Genomic DNA, 10,937 nt, shown 5'->3' with positions numbered 1-10,937 from the left:
TATTTGGAGTGATAAGAGTGAGAAAGGAGTTCAAGTTCCTACTCTGATCCCTTTTGCACTTCCCTTTTTCCTTCTCCCAACGTAAGGAGATATTAATGTGTTGTGTGAAGTAACAAGATTCTGGTGGGACCACATGGGTGGGCTTAAGGGGCATCTAAAAGTCAGACTGTGGCTTTGATTTACCATAGCTTGTCTCTTCTTTTAACAGAATGCTAAATAGTTCCCAGGCATGCTTCCTTGAAACAGGCCAGTCACCTCTTCTTTTTTCTTTTTTATTTCACTTTTCTTTTTCTTCCAGTTTTATTGAGATATAATTGACATAGAGCACTGTATAAGTTTAAGGTGTACAGCATAACGATTTGACTTAATACATCATGAAATGATTACTACAATAAGTTTAGTGAACATCCCACCATCTCATGTAGATAAAAGTTAAATAGAAAAAACTTGTTCCTTATGATTGGAACTCTTAGATTTACTCTCTTAACAACTTTCATATATAACATATAACAGTGTTCTTTATATTTATCATGTTGTACATTACATCCCTAGTAACATCTCACTTTATTTTTTAAATTTTTATTTTATATTGGAGCATAGTTGATTAACAATGTTGTGTTAGTTTCAGGTGTACAGCAAAGTGATTCCATTATGTATGTACAAAAAATAGTTATGTACATGTACATGTATCTCTTCTTTTTTGAATTCTTTTCCCATTTAGATTATTACAGAATATTGAGCAGAGTTCCCTGTACTATACAGTAGGTTCTTGTTGGTTATCTATTTTAAAAATAGTAGTGTGTACATGTCAATCTCAAACTCCCAATCTATCCCTCCTCCCACCCTTCCCCACTGTAACCATGAGTTCGCTCTCTGAGTCTGCAAGTCTGTTTCTGTTTTGTAAATAAGTTCATTTGTATCATTTTTTTTTAGATTCCACATATAAGTGATATTATATGATATTTGTCTTTCTCAGTCTGACTTACTTCACTTAGTATGATAATCTCCATGTCCATCCATGTTGCTGCAAATGGCAGAATTTCATTCTTTTTCATGGCAGAGTAAAATTCCATTGTATATATGTACCACATCTTCTTTATCCATTCCTCAGTCGATGGACATTTTGGTTGCTTCCATGTCTTGGCTATTGTAAACAGTGCTACAATGAACATTGGGTTGCATATATCTTTTCGAATTATGGTTTTCTCCATATATATGCCCAGGAGCAGGATTGCTGGGTCGTATGGTAGCTCTATTTTTAGTTTTTTAAGGAACCTCCACACTGTTCTCCATAGTGGCTGTACCAATTTACATTCCCACCAACACTGTAGGAGGGTTCCCTTTTCTCCATTATTTCTTCTTCCTGACTGGAGAAGTAAGCTCACCCTGGACTTTTCTTTCCAAACACAGCCAGCTCCACTTCACTCTTTCTTTTCCAAACTGGCCACCAGGCTTTGGTCTGGCCAGTGCAGGCCAGATTTGTGCACCAAGGCTTAACTTGTACACCTTTGGCTCCATCTCTTTCAGAGCTAGAAATCAAGGTTCAGATTAGGCTTAACAGTGAAAAATTCCTTGGACCTCTAGTCTAGGCCACAATATTCTGTCTTATTTTGACCAAGACTCAGGTAGCAATACATTTTACTTTGCTTTCTTTTCCTTGCACTTATATCTTTCTCTAGAACATCAAAAAGAATGTTTAGGTACTTTTCCCCAAAACTCCTAGAAGATAATTTAGCTATTTCTGCTTATCTGTTTTATATAAAATATACGGACTTGGACTTTTTTTGGTTTGAAAACTTTTAACTAAAAATCCAAATTTTAAAAAAGCATATGAGTATTCAGATTACCTAGTTATTCTTAAATAAGCTTTGGTATCTTATATTTTTTCTAGGGAATTTGCTCACTTCATCTAGATTGACAAATTTTCAGACATAAAACTGTTCAAGATATTTCTTTGCTGTCCTTTAAACATTATAGCCTCTGTAATAATGTTCCTCTTTCTCTTCTGATGTTTGCATTTTCTGTCATTTAGTAATTTAAGTTTTTTCCCTTTTTTTCTCGGCCTGTTTGGCTAGAAGCTTATCAATTTTATTGATCTTTTCAAATAACCAGCTTTTCATTTTATTGATTTTCTCTATTACTTTTGTTTCAATATAATTGATTTCTGCTCTTATATTTATTATTTATTTCTGCTTGCTTTGGGTTTAATTTGCTCTTCTTTTATAGTATGTTAATGTGGAAGCTTAAAACATTGATTCAGTCCTTTCTTCTTTTCTAATGTACGTAGTTAATGCTATAGATTTCTCTTTAACCGTTCTCTTAGCTATACTCCACATATTTAAATATTTGTATTTTCATTATCATTGAATTTAAAATATATTCTTATTTTCCCTGTGACTATTTCTTTGATCCATGGATATTTAGAAAGATGGTTTTTAATTGCCAAATACATGGAGATTTTAGAGATATCTTTCTCTTATTGATATCTAATTTAATTATGTTATGGGTTTATAGTTTGTATTAATTCAATTATTTCATTCTAATTCTTTAATCTTTAAAATTTTATTTAAAGCCCATTATTGAAGTTTAAATGGAAAAATTATCAAAGTATGTTTTGCTATTATATTCAAAGACTTGGTATCTATACAAAATACCTTATATATTTTTTTGTTTTCTTTTTTTTTTCCTTTTTTAAAAATTGAGTTATAGTTGATATACAGTATTATGTTTCAGGTGTATAACCTAGTGATTCACAACTTTTAAAGCTTATACTCCATTTATAGTTATTACAAAATATTGGCTAATATTCCCTGTGCTGTACAATATATCATTGTACTTTATTTATTTTATTCATAGTAGTTTGTACCTCTTAATCGTCTACCCCTATATTGTCCCTCTCCCCTTCCTTCTCCCCATCAGTAACCACCAGTTTGTTCTCTATATCTGGGAGCCTGTTTCTGTTTTGTTAAATTCACTAGTTTGTTTAATTTTTTTAGAATCCAAATGTAAGTGATATCATATAGTATTTGTCTTTCTCTGCCTGATTTATTTCACTTAGCATAATGCCCTCCAAGTCCATGCATGTTTGTACAAATGGCAAAGTTTTATTCTTTCTTATGGCCAAGTAGTATTCCATTGTATATATAAACCATATCTTCTTTGTTGATGGACATTTGGGTTGCTTCCATATCTTGGCAATTGTAAATAATGTTGCTATAAACCTTGGGGTGCATACACCTTTTCAAATCAATGTTTTCACTTTCTTCAGATATATACCCAAAAGTGAAATTCCTGGATTGCACGGTAGTTCTATTTTAAGTTTTTTGAGGAACCTCCATACTGTGTTCCACAGTGGTTGCACCAATTTACATTCCCACCAACAGTGTATGAGGGTTCTCTTTTCTCCACATCCTTGCCAACATTTGTTATATGTGTTCTTTTTGATGATAGCCATACTGGCAAGTATGAGGTGATATTTTATTGTGGTTTTGATTTGCACTTCTCTGATGATTAATGATGTTGAACATCTTTCCATGTGCCTGTTAGCCATCTGTATGTTTTCTTTGGAAAATTGTCTATTCAGGCTTTGGGCTCAGAGGGTCTTAAGGCAGTCTGTCTGCTAATGGGTGGGGCTGTGTCCCTGCCCTTTTAATTGCTTGGCCTGAGATGTCCCAGTACTAGTGCCTATGGGCTGGTGGGCATGGGTGGGGCTGGGTCCTGAGGCTCATAAGCTAGAAGGAGGATTCCTAAATGGTGAATGCCAGCACCAGTGTCCACATGGTAGAACAAGCTCTCCAAAATGGCTTCTGCCAGTGTCCATGTCCCCAAGGTGAGCTGAAGTTGCCTTCTGCCTCTCCAGGAGATTCTCCAGATCAGTAGGTGGGTCTGACCCAGACTCCTTTCAAATTACTGCTTCTGCCCTGGGTCCCAGTGCATGTGAGATTTTGTGGTGTCCTTTAAAAGTTGAGTCTCTATTTCCCACAGCCCTCTGGAACTCCTAAAATAAGCCCCACTGACCTTCAAAGCCAAACTTTCTGGGGTCTCACCTTTCTAGGACGAACCTCTGGTCTAGGGAGCCCGATGTAGGGCTCAGACCCCTTACTCCTTTGGGAAAACCTCTGCAATTGTAATTATTCTCCCATTTGTGGGTCCGAGGGTATGAGAATTGACTATATCATGACTCCTACCCATCTTGTTGTCATTCCTTCTTTATATCTTTAGCTGTAGAAGATCTTTCAGGTAGGTTCCAGTCTTTTTTGTTGATGGTTGTTCTGTAAATAGTTGTAAATTTGGTGGGCCCGTAAGAAGAGGTGAGCTCAGGGTCTTTCTACTCCATGATCTTGGCCCTTCCCTAATTCAATTATTTTAAATATTACACAGAATAGAGTTTATTTTGGTGAATGTTCAGTGCACACATAAGAAAATAATGTGTATTCTACTGTTGTTTGATATAGTATTCTATAACTATCAAGTTGGTTGATAATGTTCTTTAGGTCTTCTCTACTTTCATTGATTTTCTCTCTACTTGTTCTATCAATTATTGAAAGAGGAGTATTGAAGTCTTAATCTGCAATTGTCTCTTTCTTCTTTGTCTCTTTCTCCTTCCCATTCTATCAGTTTTGTTTGTTTGTTTGTTTTGTTTTTTTTTTACGGTACGCGGGCCTCTCACTGTTGTGGTCTCTCCCGTTGTGGAGCACAGGCTCCGGACGCGCAGGCTCAGCGGCCACGGCTCGGGGGCCCAGCCGCTCCGCGGCATGTGGGATCTTCCCGGACCAGGGCACGAACCCACGTCCCCTGCATCGGCAGGCGGACTCTCAACAACTGCGCCACCAGGGAAGCCCCATTCTATCAGTTTTTGCTTCAAGTATTTTAAAGCTCCATTGTTCAGTGCTTACAGACTTAGTATTATTTTGTCTTTTTGATAAATTGAATCCTTTATCATTTTGCAATGTCCCTCTTTATCTCTGGTAATATCCCTATTTTGTTTGCTAGCCACTCCAGCTTTCTTCTGATTAGTGTTGGCATAGTATGTCTGCTTTTCATACTTTTATTTCTAATTTATCTGTGTCTTTGTATTTGATGTGTATTTCTTCTCAACAGTATATAATTATAGTATGTGGTTAGATCTTGCTTTTGAATCCAATCTGACAATCTGTCTTTTATTTGGTATATTATACCATTTATATTCAATGAATTATTGATGTGATTGGATTAAAATCTATCATTTTGCTGGATATTTTTCTACCCATTCCATTGTTCTTTGTTCTTCTTTCCTCTTTTCTTGCCTGCTTTTGGAGTATAGAAACTTCTTTATGATTCCATTTTATATCTACATTTGGCTTATTATTTATATATTGTCTATCTTTTGGTGATTCTCTTAGGGTATGCAATATATTATTTTAATTAATTACATCTACCTTCAAATAATATCATACCACTACATTTATAGGGCAATAATCTAACAAATTGTAATTTCTCCCTCCAATCTTTTCTGCTATATTATCATATATTTTACTTTTATCTGTAAAGTTATGATATATTGCTACTCTTTTGGCATTCAATTACCTCTTAGATTAATTCATAAGAAGAAAGAAAGATCCTTTTTGTATGAACCTTAATTTTTAACTATTTTCAGAGATGTTTGTTTGTGTAGCACCAAGTTTCTCTTTGATATCATATTCCTTCTTCCTGAAGAACTTCCTTTCATAATTTTTTTTTCCTCTTTGGGTAATGATTTTTTATTTTGGTTCTTGTCTTAAAAGTTTTTATTTTACACTTTTTTTTCCCACTGTGTCCCAGGCTTCTTTATTTAAAAACAAAGTGATGACTGACATTGTGTTTAAAATCAAGAACATCAATGAATTTTACCTTCCTTCGGACTATTTCCCTCAAAACTCCCTGCCCCCGTTCTTCATATTCCCAATTAATTGAATGTTTCCTATTTATTGAATGAAAAACCTAACTCCAAAAGCCCTGGCACAAATCCCAGGGTCCTGTTTCCCCAGTTTCTCCTGCTTTCCTCATCCCCCACTCCTGCCCCCACCCCTCAGAGAAAAGCAGGCACCTCAGTCTGAATGCATGAGAAAGCCCAGAGTGGTGAGCTGGACAAAAGGGGACACTTCACCCTCAAAGGTCAAAGGGACCAAGGAGTACAGAATAGTGAAGTGAGAGCCCCCATAGTCTAGACTACTGAAATGGGCCCTGGTGCCAGAGAAAAGCACACTGGTGACCCCATGAAAGGAATCTCAGCAGCCTCAAAATACTCTCATTGGGAATAGTTCCTGCTTGATTGACTGCCCTTCTGGTACCAGATACAGAGCCACACTCAGAGTATGTGCTTCTTGATGCCAAGCTACTTAGTTCTCAATGCTTATCTGCTCTCCCTTTTGAGCCTGCTGCAGGAGGGATTCCTCTTTGCCTTTTCCCTGAAGATTCTCCTTGTTGTCAGCTTCCTCCACCTATTTCTGCAGCTTACACACTTTACTGACACTGAGCTGCAGAGTCTAAAAACAGCAGCTGCTCCTTTGGCTAAATACCTTCCCACAGGGTGATCCTCTTCTGCTTTGGAGCTCCTGTAAAGTTCTGATGTCCTGAGACCCTTCCAGGTTTTGCTGCAGCTTCACATTGTCCTGCTTCATGCCACCAGGAAGACAGCACAAGGCTTGGGGGAGACCCCTTCAGAGTTGCTCTCAATCCTGGCCCCAGACTAGACTTCAGGCTGAGAAGTTTCCAGCAGCCTTGAGGATCCAGCCCCATTCCAACCTAAAGGACCCATTATGCCATCCCTCTGCAGAACTCACATAGCACTGAGTACCCCCAAAACTTCAGCTACTCTCCAACCCCTGCCCAATTCCTGGACCATATTGGAGGAGGCACAGAAGCGGGGTGCTGGAAGCCCAGCCAGGTGAGAAGGTCAACCCAGCCCAGCTCCAACCCTCCTGACCCATCACCTACACCTACCCCTACATCTGTGGAAGTAAAAAGGCAAAATTCAAAAGCAAGTAGGTATCCTGCAGTGAGGAAGAAAGTCCCCCAAGCTGAGGACCTGGACCACATTAATTTTTGGAAGTTATTTTTTGTTAGGTAAAATTCTGAGTTGGCAGGTCTCTTTCCCCCACAGTTTGAAATATGTCACTCAGTTACTCAGTTATCTTCTGGCTGTGTACTTTTCCCTCCCCTCTCACTACCTTCAAACTTTTCTCTATCTTTGGTTTTTAGCCACTTCAATATAACGTGTCCAGGTGTTTTTGTGTTTTTATTTTCTTATGATTTGGTTTCTGTTTGTTTTGTTTATTCTGCCTCAGGTTCTATGTTTCTTGATTCTTTCGTTTGATGACTTTCATTATCTTTGAAAAATTCTTGACCATTATGTTTTCCAAATATTCCTTCTGCCCAACTCTCATTCTTTTCCTCTAAGTTTCCAGTTACACATAAGTTAGATAACTTGATAGTCCTTCACAGTACTTGAATATTCTGGGTTTTTTTTTTTTTACTCTTTTCTTTCTTTGTGTTTAATTTTGATATCTATTGACCTATATTCAACATCACTGTTGTTTCCTCTACTGTGTCTAATTTACTGATGAGCTCACCAAAGGCATCCTTTATGTTTGTTCTCATGTTTTTAAAAAATTATTTCTACCATTTTCACTTGACTTTTAAAAAACACTTTCTATCCGTCTAGCTCTAAATTCTCTCTAAATCTGATCATGCATGGAAACTTTAACATATTACTCATGATCATTTTAAATTTCCTGACTGATAATCCCAACTTCTGAGTCATATCTGACACTTGTTCTTTTGATTGTTTTGCCTTTTGACATTGGGTTGTCTCTTTCTTGTTTTTTTTTTTGTTGTTGTTGTTTGTTTGTCTCACAAGTTTTATCTGAAGTCTGGTCTTCATGTGTAGGACAATAAAAATGGAAGTTAATCGTACTTAAAGGACAAATGAAATATCCGGAATTATAAAAACTTAAAATTCTTTTTATTAGCTGAAGTGTATATTTCAGATACCAAGTTAAAATGGACATTGACTATAAACTTTGGTAGAGTGTATTGTATATGTATGTGGTGGGGGTCAGACTCTTAAAGGTATGAGGTAAAAGGAAGAACCACTTTAAGATTCTGCTTAGATCTGAATAACATCTGGATAGATGGGGCATATCCAAAGTAGTGAGAGGACCACCAACCATTGAGATTTCTGTAAAGTAATAATCGCTTCATACGAAATAGTATAGTACATGTATGCCTGGTTTCTATATAAAACATTAAATTCTACCTTAGGGGAGAAGGGGTAGGTATCTTTGTTTGTGTTCTGCCACAGACTGAGACATTGTTTGAGTGCAGTAATTTATTTGTGAATAGTTGATGAGTGAGAAAGTGATGAAGTGAGACAGGAAAGGGAATGCAGCCAATAAAGGGTAATTTACCAAACAAGTTACAACTGTGGGTAATCAAGCTTAATCATTTTTGGAAACACCATGAGCCAGTATAGAGCATGAATGTCAAATTTATATAGACAAAGGGCGAAGGATCTGGGGTATTTATTCACCAACTCCTGCCAATCATTGGTTGATAAATGGTCTGGGGGAGAGTCTATGAACAGTAGTCATTTCCCAGTTCCTCCAATCTGCCTTAAATGCCTCTGGCCATCAGAGAAAGCCCTCAGATGAAGATGTATAGTTAGAAAAGACATGGGCAGGCACCAACAGTATCTGTAACAGGGAATATATCGGAATCAATGGACAGTGTGATCTGTGACTCACATTGAATGAGTCATTCAACACTAGCTATTATAGTGAGTCAGACTACCTCTCAAGCAACCCATTCTCAAAAACCTTAAATTTAGGTTTGTCCACATATAACAAAAGAAACGATGAAAATTGCTCTTACAGTATTAGAAAAGTGGAAAACAGTGTTTCACAGTGAGTCATGGCATACAATTTATACTATGTAACACTTAACATTAGGGCCTTTTAATTGGAATAAAGTTTCCTCTGATAGTTGCCAAAACTCCCCTAAAGTAGTGATGGAATGTTATTTAATTTGTTTTGTAGTCTTTAAAAATCTAAGCAAATACTCTTCCCAGTCACATCATCATCATCCATTGGGTCATTGCTTATGGTGTCTAATACACAGGGCAGTCAGCAATACAATATTGTGTTGTGAATAGTGCTCCTGAGTTAAGCAGTGCACACAGTTTGCATGGCCATTCAAAATTCCTCTGTACACACTTTGTTATAACACTATTCATGGAACCCATTTTTCTCTCAGTAGTTTATAAATGTTGTTCCATTGTCTCTGTACTTTCAGTGCAACAAATGGGAAATCAAATATTACTGTACGTACCTTTACTTTGTTAGTAACCCAGTCTCTCTATCTAGAAGTTTAAAGATCCTCTCTTTACCCTGAAATCTGGGACTGTTTGCCAGGAGCATAGTCCTCTTGTGGTTGTTACAGTATCAGTGCTATCCATTGCAGATTATTTAGCTTAGGAATCCAAGATTTCCTTTGTTTCTAGGAAATGGCTTGATGAGCTATATTTTAGAATGAGTGAGCCTAACTTGCCAATTCTAGAATCACCAGTTTAGAGGGTGTAAATACACAATAGACTCCCTCCAGTGGTCATTTCTTTCCAAAAATACTCTCAAAAAAGAAATTCTTCTATATATGAGATTTTTCTGATGAGTTTGAATATTATATGGCTTTACAACACTTGTGCTTTGAAATAACAGTGTCCTTTTTCACAAATCTAAACCCTTTCTCCCTATCTGGTTGAAGAGAGGACAGGACACCTTGCAGAAGCATCGATGGATTAGATACTTTGATCTCTATCAGCACCAAAGATGCCCCTATTAAATTCTTCCACTTATACAACAAGGACAGTTTTCTCCCAGAACTAATTTGATTTGTAGAATTTTAAAATTCATTTGGCTTCAATGTGTTCATTCCTCTGGTTACTGCCTGTTTAGATGGCCGATTACATTTATATAATCATTTTAAGTTCACGTACTCTCTGTGCCCTGAAGAAAGTCTAAGACAGGGCAGTGGAGCTGCATTTCTGGCTTCAGTTCTCAGCCTTGCATCCTCCTACCTTGCATACCTGTTGTGTCTATACATCAGGTTTTCTGTATATGTAATTCTTCCTTTTAATTCTTCCTTACTGATCAGCAGTATCAGGTCGTCACCTAAGGATTTTGCAACAGCAATAGGTAGCCAATGATGATATAAATTCAAACTAATTTTACATTTTCTACCTTAGAATTCCTTTAAATTTAGGAGATGGCCAACAGAGAAAGTCACTACACGTTCCGTACAGAGCAGTCAATGAAAGAACAATAAATATTACATTGTAAGTTTTTACAGTCACTTCAGAAATGAGAACCATTCCATACTGGCACTTACCCGAATTAAGAAGTGTTGCATCATGTAATTGCAGAAATAAATTATTTTTACTTAAATAGTAAACATACAAGAGATTATAAGAAGCGTGAAAATTATGTAAATTTATGTTTCTGCCTTATTAAACATTGTAAAGATTAATACAGTAGACTGCTAATATCTGAGGAAATATATTCTGAAATCTTTTAATATCTGCAAAGTCTTGAATACCACTATTACCTATAATTTTCCTGATAAAATGCACTATGTACTTGCATATATTTGAGCCATGTTCAGTAGTTCACTTTTTATTTTATTCCAGCTTCCATTATTCTCCAGTAAAATTCACCAGTCTCTTATAATCTGTGCTTTTTAAACATTTTCTTTATTACAAAGAAATTTTCCTCTTTACGGACAATCTCCTCCAAGAAGTCACTTCATCTGAGTCTCTGAACAGTTGAGAAGCAGCAAGAGTTTTGATATGCAAGCTGTAGACAATTATCTTCACTCAGTCACACCAAACTCAAACAAAGAAACATGCAAATGTCTGCCACAGCAAA

The 10,937-nt window shown here is 36.6% G+C and overlaps 1 protein-coding gene across 1 annotated transcript in view; it reads left to right on the top strand.

Moving 5' to 3' along the window:
* The first annotated feature begins 6,776 nt into the window (after positions 1–6,776).
* The window catches only part of GABRR3 (gamma-aminobutyric acid type A receptor subunit rho3), a 93,071-nt gene continuing 88,910 nt past the window's right edge, over positions 6,777–10,937 (top strand). Inside the window, 1 exon segment of the mRNA XM_060010123.1 lies at positions 6,777–6,904. Within this exon segment, the coding sequence (XP_059866106.1) occupies positions 6,777–6,904 (128 nt within the window).

This window comes from Delphinus delphis, chromosome 4 (genome assembly GCF_949987515.2).
Source record: "Delphinus delphis chromosome 4, mDelDel1.2, whole genome shotgun sequence".
NCBI lineage: Eukaryota > Metazoa > Chordata > Mammalia > Artiodactyla > Delphinidae > Delphinus > Delphinus delphis.
Note: the sequence above shows the minus strand (reverse complement) of the source record. Positions and strands in the feature narration are given on the sequence as shown.